We start from the raw sequence: 16,703 nt of genomic DNA on the forward strand, positions 1-16,703 counted from the left end.
CCCTGGCAAGCAGCTCCAGTGCGTGTCAACATGTGGGTCTGCTTTCAATTGTGCTGGAACAATCCTACCTGATAAACAAAAACAGATCCAAAATAACCTTTGGCAAGAAGCATGTTTTTAAAAGAAGGAGAAGGTCCGAATGAACTGGCAGGAGCAGTGCTTAGGCAAACAAGCATGGTAGAGCCAAGCACCGGCGGCACATCAAAAGCTTCACAGGGCTCCCTATGGACCTTGGCCATGGAAAGGGAAGGAGGCTTGAGCATCCTACTCCTGGCCTTCACAAGCTGGCCACCTGCTTCCTACCACTGTCTCCCAACACTTCATGTGGGCCACAAGGTCAGGTATTGAGTTGGGAGCCTGAAGGCTAGAGCTCTGCTCACAGCAAGAGCGGGCAGAGGCTCTTCCAAAATTCCCCTCTGTTAGATACTTCCAGTAAGGTCTTGAGTTCTCAGGGCATGTTCAATGGCCTGGTGTCTCCTGATAGAAAGAGGTCTGGCTGGGAGCCACAATTCAGTGGAATTCAGCAACTTATCACACATCCCTGAGCTATAAAGACCAGAGGAGCAGAAGGTTCAAGCTATCAGCCATGACCCAGCCTGGCGCACAAAGCCCAGGGCAGGCCACAAGATACCTGATTGCCCGTCCTTGGAACATAGCTTCAACAAGTCAGGATCTTGAGAATCCAGATCAAGGCTCCATAGCACTGACCAGAAGGAAGGGTCCTCACTGCTAAGTCCTTCAGGAAGTCACCTGAACCACCTCAAGCACTGTTCTTCAACATAGGGTTCCACAGAAAAGCTCTCCAGGAACTTGGGCCAGGCCCAAATCCCTTTCTAACTGGGGTGTTAGAATCTCCAAGAAGCAGATCGCGGTATGCCCACATTTTCATCTGCTATGACACCCCTGCCCCTCCTCTACATACAGTTTCTGGAAATAAACTGCTTGAATTGGTGGATGAAAGTGGTCTCTCTATATATACCACAGTCTAAGTTAAAACTGAGGATGACCATGAAGGCCTGCAGAGCCCAAAGCTAAGAACTGCCAAGAATTGCTATAGGGCAGGGTTCTCTTAGGATCCACAAAGCAGCTGGGAAGACCAAGAGTGCTTCAAACCATGTAACACTCACTTACAGGAGCTACAGAGGCTGGGTGGAAGGTACATACACACTGGAGCAAGATCTACACATAAAATATGTGATTTGACTTCTTATAGCCATGATTTCTCTCTCCTTGCCTATTAAAGAACAGGAAGTGCCTGGTTTTGGTGTCTGAGGAAGAGCAAGTAGGCTTTGGTAAACAAGTAGGCTTTGGTATCACTGTCATAGCAGAAGCCAAGAGTACTAAAGTGCTGCATCTATACAGAGAAGACAGGAGCCCCTGAGAAAAGGACAGAACCATCTATATATGCACAGGAGGTCACAGACCGCAGATCTGGTGCACTAAACAACAGACCATGTGTGTTTCTTGAGAAGGGCACACAGATACAGAACCAAAGGCTGGGAGCTGAAAGGGAAAACAGCTGGAGGGGAAGTGAGGAGTGATGCTCATGACCAGAGCAAGGCTGCCACTTGGAGAGCAGGTCCAGCACAGGGGGGCCCAGATCTGGGCTACCTTGCAGTAAGCCTCAGCTGTGCTAAGCTCCAAGTGGGTCAGACTCGCCTGTAGATAGCACACAAAAGCACTGGGTGGCCACAGGCCCACCAGAACAGGGAGGCCCCACCAGAAGCTTCCCCAGCATAGAATGGCTTTGCAGGGCCTAGGCTGGGTGAGGGCACAAAAGGGAGGTAATGGAGACATGGGAGAATGGAACAAAAGTTCTTCTTTCTCTGACTCTTTATGTTTTTTTCTTTCATAAAAGCCCCACGAGAAACAGATGACTGCTGGCTCGTTGTAAAGAGTTAAACACCAATTACACAGACTAAGACATGAAAGCTCTTTGAGCTCCCTAAATTCCACTGCCTGTCACTCCCCCAAGATAGCCACTGCTCGCACTGTGCTGTCTCCTTCCAGACCTCTTCTGACGCATTTGTACAAACTTGAGTGCATATGTAAATGGAGCCAAGTTCCATGGCGTTCTGAAACCTGCTTCTGCACCTGGCTTTGCATCTACTCCAGCTATTTAGATAAGTCTCTGTCTCCGTCTATCACTTGACGCCAGCAGTGGGCTTTGCACACAGGTTGACCATTACTCTCACGTCATTGCTACCTGATCTGTACAGGCTTTGCCTCCACACTTATGACCAGAGACTGATATGGGCTACACTTGCTGTGCTGGGAACTAGCAGGTGGAGGAGTTGGGGACTGGGAGGAGCAGGGGAGTGTGGGCAGACAATGGTGAACACTGTATATGCAGCCCTGGGCAAATCTGGCTTCCCTTCTGAAGTGCAGCTGCCTGTCCACTATTCATCCCTAACAACACTTTAAGAATAGCCCAGTAATGGATGGCCATCCTTTCCCAGGAGGGTTGTTGGCTGAAATTACCTGCTGTAGACCTATGGCTGTTCACAATGGTTTTCCCAATCCCAGACAAGCAGACTCCCAGAATGTTGGAGGGATTTTGAATCGTCACAAATGGGCTGGGAGGAATAGTGCTGCTGACACCCAGTGGGTAGAATCCAATGCCACTGTTAAATCTTCTATTTCTTATGGCTTAGGACAGAAATGGCCACATGCTGAAGTAAAAGGGCCTGCTTTTGGCTCAGCACCTGAAGGGTTAAGCAGCCTTGCTGCCCAGGCTGCCTGCCTGCCTGCCTGCAAGGACTGCATTAAGCAGGCCAGGAGATGGGCCTTGTTGCCTGCCCGCCAGCCGTATGGTTTGCATTAGCAGTGCTCTGCTTGGCAATGTTCCCTCTGGCAGCCTGCCTTCCCTCCCTGCCCCTCCACTCTCCGCCCCAGCTCAAAAGAAAATACCAGGATCCACATATAAAACCAGCGCACTCCCCTCCTGTCTCTTACCCCAGTCTTGAATCAAACAAGCTTTTAAACTCCTGACCTTCCGCCCAGGCACCCCAGTTTGTTTCACAGCGGCAGCAGTAGAGGAGGAGGCAGGAGGCTGGGAAGTAGGGGGCTGCCCTCTCTGTTACCTGGCCCTAGCAGGAAAGGGTTGCCTCTCTCAGGGGTCCCCAGAGGCACCCCCTCATCTTTCAGAATAGGGACAGCTCCTGAGGCAAGAGGCTGAGATATCAGAAGCAGCCCTAGCGGGTCCTCTATGGCTATGTTTTTAAAAAACTTTCCCAATCATCTCATACTAGAAGCCTAAGTACAAGGCTTGGATGTACTGACAGATAGAAAACTATCCCAAATGTTGAGCTGCAAACTTGTTTGTTAGCTTGCATCCTATCAAGCATGTGTGTGTGTGTGTGTTGGGGGAGGTTCCTTACATCTCTACTTTGTTGAAACCTAAGCCACAGCCCTGGCTACAAGCCCTGCTTATTTCCAGACCTTCAGGGATCTCATTCTTAGCAAGTGTACTGTTACTCAGCAGTAACTCAGACTAGAGGTCTGGGGTCATCCATCTCATGTCTTTCCCACACCATTTCTAAGTTCTAACCTTCACCAAGTCCTGGTAAGACTACCTCCTCAATACTTTTAAGGATCACTGTACTGCTATGCCATGGTCCACAGTACCTTGAGCTCCTCTCACCACGCGACCCTGGCATTAGCCTGGAAGCCTGTAAACCTGGCCTCAGCAGCTCAGCCTCTTCTCAGAAGTCTTTGCTCCCTCAGACTTGAGATGCCGGCTTTACCTTGTAGGCATCTGTGTATATGTCCCAGGGGGTGAAGCAGTAGATGGCAAGATCAGCAGCAGCACAGGCCAGGTAGGTCCTCAGCACTATGTCCACATTTGAGCTCTTCACAAAAGCTACCCTGAATAGCCAACCCAGGAAGAGGCTATATCATGGCTGTGTGCTAACAGTTCAGTGACCCACAAGGCAGACCCAGACTCCTGAATGGCCCTTGCCCAGAGTCAGCTCATTTAAATATTCTGAAGAAAAAAACAAAACAAAAACAAAAATACCCAAACTCCGAATGGACAGAATTTAGTTTTTAAAATAATATGTTATAATGGAGTATTTTACCAAAATTTCAAACAAAAGCAGGCAAGTGTCTCTATTTTAATAAGGCGTCTCACTTGCCTGCTCCCTGTAATTATTACAAGTTAAAGCCTGTGAACAATTACAGCAATGTTTACAGTGCTTTTACTGTTGTTTTATTTTATTTTTAAAGAAAGAATGTAAGTATTCAGTTTACGTGGTGCATTGGCTTTACAGATACTCAGGAAATACTCAACTTTCCTTTCAGGAGAAAAACAAAACCAAGGTTCCAGCTAAGGCCCAGAGTGAAACCAGGCAGGGTAGGGCTGAGCCTGGGCTATAGGTGTAGTTGGTGAGCTGCACTGGAGAGGGTCAGTAGCTTTCCTGTCCCTAGCCAGCAGGCTGGTTACCCAAGGTGAAGTAAGGAGGTGCTGGCATAGTACTTCCTGGGTCATGGAAGTACTGGCTGGGCCCCAGTCTCTTCCCAGGGATCACTGAGTAGTTGGGTCCCATGAATTGTGGAAGACTTCTAGCCTATTCTCAAAGGCAGCTAGCTCTCTTGCCCATTATCACTTCAATAAGGCACTCAGTGCCCTGCACTGAAGAAGTAACCTTTGACAACAGCCGAGACTTGGCCTGGCTCCTGCACACAGCAGGTGCTCACAATGTGCTGAATGAACACCATGGGAATGGATGAATTCTCTCCTTTTATTGTCCACTACAGCCCTGCAAAGCAAACTCAGTTCTTGACTCTTCCTCTCTGCAGACTTAAGCCATTTGGCTGCACAGGCACAAGGCAGGTACGGGTACCAGGTCAGACTGAGTCAGATCTCCTAAATCAGTTGATAAGAATCTCCTTAGATCAGTGGTTTTCAACCTTCCTAATGGTGCATCCCTTTAATACAGTTCCTCATGTTGTGGTGGCCCCCAAACATAAAATCATTTTATAACTGTAATTTTCTATTGCTATGAGTAGTAATGTAAGTATCTGTGTTTTCCAATGGTCTTAGTGCACATGCGCGCGCGCGCACACACACACACACACACACATAACCCTGGGGGTCGAAAACCTCTGCCTTAGATGCTCTCTCTATTCAAGACATCAATTCCTTGATTCCAGCTGACTGGAATTCAGACAACTGTGACGTGACCTTGAATTTTTACAAGCATAGACTCCTGCTGTTTTTACATGTAAAAAGTGTTGGCTTAGGGCCTACTGGGCCTCAAATTCAATACCAGGAAAGGACAAGACTGACATTCCTGTCTGTGGGATTTATTCTACATAGTGTAGGAGGCCTTCCTGAGAGGCAGGTGGGTACTAGGGAGCGGGAACAAGCTCATGCTGTGGTCACAGGCCATCTGTGACAAAGGGAGCCTAGGAAAAGCAAAAGTGCTCAAAGGCCCAGAGACCACATGAAGCCCCCAGAACAGCACTCTAGAGCTTAGGTCCCTGAAGCCTCCTCCACTGTCCTTCCAGATAGTCCCTTCCTGTCTCTACTCTTTGACAGTCATAATCTACCAAGCAGTCTAGCTCCCAGCCTGCTGCTAAGGGAGCCTCACATGTCCATCAACTACTTTAGGCACCACTCACCTGCGGGCTCAAGCATTCCTGATGCTAGGCAGAGCAACAGTGCACATATCTGAGGATCAAGACTAGGTACTTCCTACATGAGGGGATAAGGGACATTCCATCCACTGCAGGCTCCCCAGAGTTGATCATATTCAGCGGTCTACCTTTACCATAAGATGGCAGTGACAATCTAGAGAGGGCAGCACTGGCTTCACAGAGGTACCCAGAGTAATTACTTGGACCATACCCTACCACATTGCCCACTGAAGCCAAAGCATGTTTTCAATACAGAAAGAAGGCCAGATAGTGCACAGAATAGATGCTGCTAGGTGCCACACAGCACTCATGCCTGTACTGGGCACAGTCCAGCACTAGATAGATGTTGACCAGCTCAGCATTGTTGCACCAAGGCTACTTCTACTTGGTCCCCAAACCCTGGCTGCCACTCACTTCCCAACAGAGAAGCCACTTCATGTGCCAAATTGTAGTGCTGCCAGATCTCAGGTTACTGTCAGCTCACATTTTACTTGGTGACAAATGCCATATGCCATGGCTGAAGGAGGGCACAGCAGCCCCAAAGCTATGGTGCAAAGTTTGTGGTTAGCCCTTATCCACTACACTTCACCATGACCTAACCTGAGTCAGAGCTTTCCTGGCCGCCTTCCCCACCATGGGAGGTAAGCAATGGTAAAAAGGACAAGTGCCTTCAGGCCCATCTGGATGCTGTCCTCATCAGGAAGGTAGCCTGGACTGCAGAGGAATGACTCACCTGTGCTCCAACAATGGGATGCAGACTGGGGACCTAGACTCTGGGCTCTAGCAGGGCATGATGCCCGGGGATACAGCCCAGCCCTCCATAAATGTTATTTCTGACCAAATCACTCTCCTGAACTAGAAACAAAAACTGACTTAGTCCAACTCAAAGCCTGTATAGGACAGGGGACCTTGCCTTGCAGTAGGACATACAGATGCAATGGCCACTTGCAAGCCTGTGAGGCTCCCCAGGCTGGTACTCTACTAACAGGCAGCTCCCATAAGAGATGTCCACTTGAAGTGATCAGACTCTCCTGCCACCTATCTGCCAAACAGGCAGCCACTGGGTTAAGCCCTATCACCAGCAGGGGAGGGCAGAAACTGGTGAATCCTGTAGTGCTGACCACAAGAACTGTGACCTCACCTAGGCATTGAGGTGTCGAGAATGGAACCTGCTAAGCCATTATCATGGGTTTTGTCAAGTTGATACAAACCTATGCTTGAGAAGAGAGAACAGCATCTCCATTAGATTGGTCTGAGGGCATGTTTGTGGGACATTTTCCTGATTGCTGATTGATGTGGGAGAGCCTCTCCCACTGTAGGTAGTGTCACCTCTGTACAGGAGGACCTATATTGTATTTAAAAAGTCAGCTACACAAGCCAGGGGAAGCAAGCCAGTAAGCAGTGTTTCTCAAGGTATCTGCTTCAAGCTCCTGCCATGTCTTCCTCTGATGATAGTCCATAACTTGTAAGACAAATAAACCCTTTGTCCCCCAAGTTGCTTTTGATTAGTGTTTTCTCAGCAAGAGAAAAGTAAACTAGAACAGCTATGCGATCCTCACACTCTTATCTGAGGAAGGTGACATCTTCTCCCAGCTATACAGCAGACAGGTAACCTGCCAGTGTAGGAAGTACGAGCTGGGCAGCATGACTCTACAAGCTCTGACCCCTCATACACACCGCCTCGCAGCAGAAAGAGTGGTGGAAAGTATGAACTCAGACTGTAGGTGGGCAGGGGATGGATGGACCTGTACATGTCTACCAGTCCACCTAGGCAGGGCTCTCACTGGCAGGCAGCCATCAGGTAAGGCTTAGACTCCAGTGGGTAGAGCTCAGTCTGCAGTGGGGCAAGGCTTAGGGTCAGACAAGACTCTTCAGCAGTTTGATTTTATCTGTGGTCTCAGACCTAGAAGTCCAAAGATATTTTGGAGGGCTAGTCAATGGGCAACCTAGGCAGAGGACAGCACTGCTCCTCTAGGCTTTCCCCCTTCCAGGATACCCAGGTTGTACATCTCCCATACTGAAACTATGACCTAGACTTGGCTCTCCCTGAACATAACCATATGTGCTCAACCCCCAAGAGAACTGGGTAGACCCACAGTTGTAGGACCAGGCCCATCAGAGCCTCCCTGGGAGTACTGTGGGCCTCAGCACTATTCCTGAGAGTAGACTGTCAGACCATAGAACTGTGCCCAGAAGAAAGGGAGACTACCTGTAGCCTCCCCTCCCCCAGCCTTAAAGGTTCCACTGTTTACATCGGGATGGAGCTTGCCGCTCAATCATTCTGCCACGCCCACTGCTGGAACCTGCCGCTTTGCTGTTCCAGAGCCATACACGTGGTCACCCTGCTACTGGACCCCAGGATTATTTGACGGGAATTAGCTCCCCCCTTCCCCTCCTTCATAACTGCGTGTTGGAATAGTAAAATTGAGCTTTGATCAGAGTCCACTTTGACTTGGCTCTGTTCTTTCTTCCATCCGTCTAGTTCCTCTCTTTCAGCTCGAGCTGCCATCTCAGTTGTACCGTTCCTCATGAGCTGCTGGTCGGCCCACAACAACTACTCACTATAGCACTGGAAGGATGAGGGCACCATGGAGGTACATGTTGGGACCAGTGTCAAGTTGCAGCTGACACTCAGGCTGATATGGTGTGATAAGTTATTGGGATAGAGGGGTGAGAAAGCCTTCAGGATTTCCACAGGAACAAAACTTGTGCAAAATGCTGAATGTGACTTCAGATGACAGCAGAGAACCTTCCTCCCTGCTACCTGCCTCCTGAGATTAATCTCCTGCCTTTGCCTGTAACTGTCCATCCTTAGTCTATCCACAGGATATTACAGCTTCATGAAAAACGTGATTCACATTCTTAAGACAGAAAGCAGGTCACGGGGCAAGTCTCACGAACCAGTGTGTACTGGGTTGTTTGTGTGTAAAGCTCAGACCAGCACTTGAGCTGCAACTCTCTAAGGACCAAGTAAAAAGGATTATGGGTGGGAAGAGAAGACAAGACTCGGGATTTTATGTGAAGTTGGTGGCAAGCTGATGGCAGAGACAGAGACAGCCAGCCCTACCCTCAGGCACACTGTGTAGATCTTGTCAAGTCATCATGGACTAACCAAGGAAGAAACACTGGCCTTGAGATGTAATGCAACTATCCCATAGAGTAGAGAGGAAAGCTTCAAATACAGTCCATGTGTCCAAAGCCTGATCTGCAAGGTAGGTTACTGCCACCCGTGTTTCCTGCCCAACTGCTACTCTTCTACTTTCTGTTGACAGATCCCAGCTCTCCAAGAGAACTCCCCAGAAACCTTGCAGCTCTCAGGTGCTCATGTATGCATCTTGCTTACACTCCTGACAGCTGAAGACAAGGTTCTGCTCCTGTCTCTCGGCATGCTTCCAGCTGCGTAGACATCCTTACCTAGAAGACTTAAGATGTGGCTCTCACAAAGCCCAGACCTGAGGTAGGTGCTTCCCAGAAGCCTACAAGTCTTCTACTTCTAGGCCCCTCTTCCTGCCTCTGTTCTCTTTCTTGTGCCTCTCCAGGGCTAGCAGTTGATAGCATTTATCATGTTCCATGTCCAGGCATTACCTCCTTTCTCTCTCCAGTGTCTGAGGAAGGGGATACGCTGGTTTTCCAAGCCTCAGGTTCTCATTTTAGCTTTGTCTCTCACCGACAGGGAAGGGCAACCTTGACCCATCAGACTGAGTCTCTGGGATAGAGTAGCATTAGGGATTAAGCACAGGAGTATGCCATCTCAGGTTTGAAGGGGGAAAGTAGGAAGATAGATGTATATGACACAGAGAGTAGGCTTTATACCTCAGAACTGAGCTAGATCTGCAGAAGGTCTCCCAGGTTTCATGACAAGACTGACCCAGTTCCTACATTACTTGAGGCAGACATTGAGAGCAGCAGGTGATCTTGAGAGGCTGTGAATGTGACCTTGAGGTTGAAGTAGCCGTCTCAGAAGCTTACAGTCTGCTGTGTCATGCAGAACACTGAGAACCATGGGTTACATAGCAGGTCGGACACCTGGACACAGGCAGTTGACTGTGTAAGGCCTTTCTGTCAACACTAGATGGAGGGGCTCGAAAGATGGCTCAGCGGTTAAAAGCATTGACTGCTCTTCTGAAGGTCCTGAGTTCAAATCCCGGCAACCACATGGTGGCTCACAACCATCCATAATGAGATCTAATGCCCTCTTCTGGTATGTATGAAGACAGATGACAGATACAGTGTACTTACATATAATAAATAAATCTTTTTAAAAAATACTAGATGGAGTGATGGCAGTGGCCTCAGTGAGTCTGATAAGCCTGAGCATAGCCAGGGCTGTGTGATCACTATGCAAAGGCTGATCTGCTTAAAGGGCAGCCACACAGTTCTCCCACGACTGTTCCAATTTCTACCTCTGCCTCCCTCCTGCCCTGCTGTTCTACCAGAGCCAGTAATGATCTCCAAGCCCATGCATCTGGCACCCCCAGGCACATGCAGACCTGAAGAACAGACTCCACAAAGCCAACTCGTGAAAATATCAAATTCATAGGGAGGCTTGCCTTCCAGCATGCCTCTTCCAAAGCAGAAAGCAGTTAGCAATGAAGCCAGGATATAACATCTAGATGAAAGTCAGAGAAAGAAAGCTGCTTCCTAGACTAGGGCCCGAGGAAGGCAGCTGTTTAGCCCTACACACATGATGACAGTTGCTCCTCCCAAACAAGACCACATGGTGATCCAGGGCACATCTCTACCTTGGCTTACTGATGAAGCATCAGGATACTGCCTCAAAAAGGAGACACAGCCCCAGGAGAAGCTACACATAACCTCCAAGGACACTCACTGTCCAATTCCAACCAAATGCTGACAAAAAGCCAATTCAATTATTTGCTCTAAGGTTTTTACTCCTATTAACAACATATTTTGTAGAGCCCACCCTGGGTCTAGTCCTGAGGACAGATGGACAACTAGGAGGTCAGCATTATACACACAAAAGCTCAGAGACAAATGCTGCCATAACATGGTGAGTACCAGGCTTAACACTCACAGGCCCAGGACAGGGGAGTAGCTCTCTAAAGGAAAAAAGACTTTCAGAGTCTTGAGAGTGCCAAGAACCTCAGGGACAGTTAGCAGAGTACATCAAGGCTAAGCTAAGAAACGGGGATGGAGTCGGGCTTGATGTCACAAGCCTTTAATGTCAGTGCTTGGGAGGCAGAGGTGGGCAGATCTCTGAATTCAATAGTATGATGATTTCCAGACCATAGGGCTACACAGAGACCCTGTCTCAATTTTTTCTTTTAATTTAAAATAGTACTACTAGTAGTAAAAGAAAGTAGAGGTCTGTACAAGTGAGGAAAACGATTCTACCTCCTTGTCACCACTCTCTAAGAGCCAAGGCAAAGGCAGAAGCAACCATGCACTGTGGTGTTGAAGGTCTTCCTGTTCTTCTCTGGGGCTGAGTAGCTCTGAACATGACAACCTGAAGAAATGTGCTTTAAAATCCGACTCTCTACATGTTTCATGAATTAAACAGGTATCTAAATATGCCATTAATACACCTCATCATTATCCAAGCAGTGTCTGGTCTTGGCTGGCCACAGCTGTCTGCAAAGCACATCTCTTTCCAGTAAGTCTTTTAGTAGTCCTTAGAGACTGGTATCTTTACAGCCAGGCCATACCACATTTACCTTTCTGAACCTACAAGAGCTGCACATATAACACCAAAGGCAACAAAGAACAAAGGCATCCACTCAGACACTGCCACTTCTGATGCAGAAGCCTGGCCAAGCACTTCTCCAATCTTCTACGTCCCCTGTCCGGCAGCTCTGTGCAACTTACCTGGGCCCAAAGAGCTGGAAAATGCTAGCTATGGGTTTTCCGAAGGCCTAGCATGTTCTTTCCTACATCTGTGGCTTTCACAGTCTCTGGTATTACAACCCAGTATCCAATCACTACCAGGAATATGACTCACCTAAATCTCCAGATAAAATCTCACCAGAGGGATCCCCCAACCTGTAAACCAAGATAGGCAGAAAGCTATGACTCTTGGGATGTTTGCTGTTTAAACCTCTCTGGGATCTAACTGAGATTTCCACCCCCACCTCTGTCATTTACTCCTTGTTCCCCAGCATTTCCTCACTTAGCTAATCAACCCCAGCTGGGAATGGACATGGCAGCAGAAACAGGCCAAGGTATGGCCAGGGGAATGCACTGTTTATTTGGAATGGCCATGTCCTTCCTCCTAGGGAGTTCATGCGGTCAAACGTGTCTGCAGCTATTAGTGGGATCTGACAAGGATGGCACTGTGCATTGGAAGAAGGCCACAGTTTATGATGCCTTCACGCTTGACAGAGTTGACAGGCACTGGCCAATCACAGCTTGTGCAGGGGCAATAGGTCAAGAAACTGAGTTGAGCTTCTGTGCACTTACAGCCTACGAGCCCTCTGCAGAGAATGCCAGCATGTCCACAAAGATTCTGGGCATGTGACAGGCCTTGCCTGGGAACAGGACACTAGCAGCCCCAGCCCAAGTCCACCCCTGTGCTTGGAGTTGTCATAGTCTGTCAGTGTCTGTCTCTGTCTCTCCCTCTGTTTCTCTCTGTATGTGTCTCTGTGTGTGTGTCTCTCTCTCTTCTCTCTCTCTGTTTCTCTCTTTCTTTCCCTCTCCCTCTTCCTGTCTGGGGGTTTTGCTAGTACAACAGTCTGAAATGTAGGGGTATGTCACGTGCACCACAGGGATCTGTATCACTAAATAAGAGGAGCCTCACACATACTTTTTCAACAAGTCTACCTCATCCCAGCTTTTTCAGAGATACCTGACTGGGTCCACCTGACACCCTAGTTTTTTCAGCAGAAGGATGCCCCCCACTGCAGTCGTGCTTTCTCGGCAGTCATCTCCCAATTTCAGCAGCCTTGGTGGTCACAAAATCCAGGAAGCTGTAGAATCACTACACCCTAACAGTTCTCCCTGATTTGTTCCTCTCTCCCCTCACCTTACTTGAAGCAGAAGAAAGAAGGCTTCATCCTCCACACCATGCTTGGCAATCTTAGCTGAATATTCAAATACACTGCTTACAAGTTCTGTTTTTCCTGACCAGTAAGATCACTGACACATCATCAGGGGGTGCAGGTGTACCACACCAAGACAAGAGTTAGATATGCAGGTGCCAAACACCTGCCACATGCCCGAGGCTGCAGGTTAGGATGTGGATGGGTAAAAAGGGTGGCTGAGGTCTCAGATCATGTCCTCACTCACATGTCTGTCTGCCTACCCAAGAGGAAGACATTGGTCTCACCTTTACTCCAAGTCCTTGGTCTCAGCACTTCAGCTCCTGACCCTGTTATCAGAGCCTTCTCTACTCCCTTGAATGCACATGGAGCCCCAGATCAAAGCTCACCAGAGAGCCCTCTCTCCCATCACACCTCTTTCCTAGCTCTAGCTCCTCTCTCAAGCGGTCAACATGTCTTCACAGGGTCGGAGATGGTCAAGCTGGTCCCATAGGTCTGCCTTGCTGATCATAGGAACTGTTCAGAAACTCAGGATCAATTTACTTTCTGTTCCAACTAAGGGTTTGCACAAAGTCACAACTCTAATCTTGTTTTTGTTAAATATACTTTAGTTTATTTTCATAATGTTATGCTTTGTTTTGCTCAATCTGTGTGCTTTTAACCCCTGGCTTAAAATGGCTTTGGCTTATGTGTTTTTCAGAGAAGATCTATCCTGGGGGACTAGCGGAGATTTTTATCCACAATTCTCCTCAGGAAAGGATACAGCCTCGCTGCCCCATTCTGCCTGCACTGTCCAGGAGTCTTTGGATTTGTAAGAACTAAGGCCGCCCCCAACCCCCACCCCCAGCTGGGTCTCCCTGCTTAGGGAATTCTTCCCTGTGCCACCAACCCTTCATGTGGGATAGAGCATTATCCATCCCTGACCCCAGAACATGCACTTTCCCTGTGTACAACACACTGTTCTAAACAAGAGCAGGCACAAGGCACAGGAATAGGATGGTGCTTTCAGGCTCAGGACGAGGGCTGCATTTTTGGCCTGCTTGTGCAGTAACGTGCTCACTTCATGTGCCTGCATGGCTGAACCACTGTGCTTGGACATGGGCAAATTATCTGCAAGGTCTTATGCTAGGCGAGCTAGCACTGATGAGCTATAGTCAGGTTCCCTCTCCACTTTTTCTTTCAGGGATAGGATCATATTAAGTTCTTTGGCCTTGGCTTCTTTAGTAGCTAGATTACAGGTGGGTGCCACTAGGCCCAATTAAGTAACCTTCTGAATAAGTCACTATCAAGGCCATCCAGGCCACAGTATCTGGAGGAGGAGATGGACCTTAAGCCTCCACTCTCAAAAGGCTTGCAGGGTACCTTCTGCAGTCACTGAGAATGCAGAGTGATCTGTATCTCTAACAAAGTGAACAACTGTACCCCAAATCTATGTATGATTTAAGATTCTCTTAGTTAAGAAAAAGGTGCCCAGAGATCTAAAGCCAGATTTGGTGGCTTGTGTGCATACACACACATACACCCCTCATATGAATCTCAGTGCTGGAGAGGCCAAGGCAAGAGAATCATAAATTTAAGGCTACAGATTTAAGGCTGGGGTATGAAGCATAGAGATAGTTCTACACATATTTTTGCCAATATTCAGAAAGCTTGGACTTTCACCCAGCACCCTAGGTTCTTGACCATGTGCTTTCAAGCTCACCCTACCCCTGAAGACTTGGTTTATTTTAGGAATCTCTTTTGTGGGCCACCACTAGCTCACACTATACAGTCACTACTATGAGACTAGGGAAAACAGTAGTTCTAGAATCCAGGAAGCCAGAGGGTTGAATAACAGATGGTGTCACAGAGGGGCAGGCTACCTCATCCCTTAGGTAGAAGAGAACTTGAGAAAGGTTCATTAGACTCTGTTGCCCTGAAGACCAAGGGCCTGGCCTCTCTCCTACTGTTATTGGGGGGTGGGGGGTGTATGAGACAAATGAAAGTCAAGGCAGGACTGACCTTGAGGGCAGGGATCTCCACACTGTCCCCAAGGCTGATAGTGCCTGAGAGGATAGTCCCAGTCATCACGGTGCCTTGACCCTTGATGGAGAAGCAGTGGTCCACAGACATAAGGAATGGTCCAGAGGGGTCTCTCGTTGGGATGGAAATCTGGGACTTCAGGAGCTGGAAAAGAAATGCTGCTATAAACACCTATGGGTACAGGGGCTACACCACTGGCATCCTCCAGGGCCACCTTGCAAGCTGGCACAGGCCAGAGTACCATTGCTGCAACTTAACTCAGTGAGAAGAGGGACCTGCTGAGGCCTCCATGCTGCAGCTGAGGCAGCTGCTGTAGGACATCTGCCCTACGGTCCTCATGTACAGTTCTTCCCCAAGCTCCAAGCTCCAAGAGTCTTCATCTGGTTTCCAGATGTCATCCAGGCCCTGCCTGCCATGCCACACTCCAGTGCCAGGCACCCATAGCAGGCAGACCTCTACAGAGCTCTCTTCTGTATGGCTGAGTCTCCCCACCTATCACTACAGTCCACTCTCTGCTGTTAACATCTGCCTGTCTATCCCCACCTACTCCACAAGGTCATGCACTTAAGAGATCGCCAGTAGCTGGCACCGTGCTTGAGGGAAAGCATGTGAGTGAAGGACAAATGGAAAGGACAAATGGACGAGGGGAAACTCCAGGTGAGAGGGTGGAAGGCTGGCTTCCAGGGGCAGCAGCTGATGCCTGAGGTCCAAGGCAAAGGGCTGCATACAGGGAGCTTTTGTGCCCTCTGCCAGGAAGGCCCTAACAAATGGAGACCTAAGTTCACTGGACCAGAGGCTCCTGGGGTCTGGCCTTTCCTTCATGGCTGACTTTCCACATGCACTAGTACAACTGGCCAGTGTTCCTCAGGCTATTTATGTGCTTGAGACGCTGTCAGAACTAATTGATATATATTTTTTTAAAGAGCACAGAGTCTGCGCTGCTTGTTGAGCTTTCTGCTTTCTGATTTCAAGAGAGAGTAGTAATAATGTCTAGGTATTCAGGTCAGCAGTAAGTGTTCTCAAAGTACTGTCTTGTGGTAACAATTCCTTTAGGAAAATAATGGAGAGATTTAAAACAGACTTGGTCTGAGATGTTACACTTTGTAGACATGTTTCAAAGTCACATTTTTCTAGATTTTGCTTAAATTGTCCCAGGGTCCCAGATTTGTGTTCTCTAGAACACAAAATAACAAGAAAACATCTGTCAAGTGTGAAACACAGCAGGGGTGGTACATGGGAGTCACATGTGAACCTCAGTCTGGAATCTGGGTACAGGTGACTCCAACAAATACTGACCATGGTCTGGGTCTGAGTTACCACTGAGATATGCAGGTAAATACATGATCTATGTCCTTTCTTCTGTTCCCTGACATACAGTAAAAAGCCCAGGCATTATGTTACGCACCCTCGAAGGTTCAGGCTGGATGACAAAAAGTTCCAGGCCAGCTTGAGCTACTTAATGAGATCCTACCCCAACAGAAAGGCGCAGCAATAACAGAACTGCCCACACCAATTCATTTCATACAGTGGGGGTGAGGTAGGTGATAGATGGGGAGACTCAGCCCTGCAGAAGAGGCCTCTCAAGAGGAGGTAACTTCTCCAAGAGAAGTTGGCATTCCACACTTGCCCATCATGAGTGTTTGATTGGGGGGGGGGGGGGAATACATGGCCGATGAGGCTTGTGTGACATCTGGGAGCCTGCATCCCAGGCAAGGACAATTCATGTAATCAAGACCATAGATGAAGTATCTTAGGAGGGATGTGCCCACATACTGCCACAAAGGGACTGGGGCAGGTCATTACACTTCTCTGAATCTCACTCTTCCTCAGCCTTCCAACTTTGAAAGTGTTAGAGATCCAGTACGTAAAGAACTCAAGTATGGAGCCTGGTGAGCCAAATCATGTCACTGTTGTGGAAAACACAGCACTCCTAGTAACTCACTTAGCCTCACAGTATCTCTGTGGTGCTGCCTTCCCTGCACTGCAACTTTGTTCACTGCATGAAATGAGTTACCTAAGACAAGTAATTCTTCTGTTGTTTGACTT

General features: G+C 48.4%; 1 protein-coding gene across 6 annotated transcripts in view; it reads right to left on the minus strand.

The window, feature by feature from the left end:
- Eefsec (eukaryotic elongation factor, selenocysteine-tRNA-specific) overlaps window positions 1-16,703 on the minus strand; it is a 189,219-nt gene that overhangs the window by 83,513 nt on the left and 89,003 nt on the right. For 5 of the 6 annotated variants that reach the window (NR_149744.1, NM_023060.3, XM_006506465.4 and 2 more), the window contains one exon: window positions 14,637-14,801. The exons of the other annotated variant lie outside the window; for it this stretch is intronic. Coding sequence is in view for 2 of the 5 variants with exons in the window: in NM_023060.3 (NP_075547.1) it covers window positions 14,637-14,801 (165 nt within the window). In the remaining 3 variants the exon portion in view is untranslated. The remainder of the gene's footprint in view (window positions 1-14,636; window positions 14,802-16,703) is intronic. 6 annotated transcript variants of the gene reach the window in all.

This window comes from Mus musculus, chromosome 6 (assembly GCF_000001635.26).
Source record: "Mus musculus strain C57BL/6J chromosome 6, GRCm38.p6 C57BL/6J".
Lineage (NCBI taxonomy): Eukaryota > Metazoa > Chordata > Mammalia > Rodentia > Muridae > Mus > Mus musculus.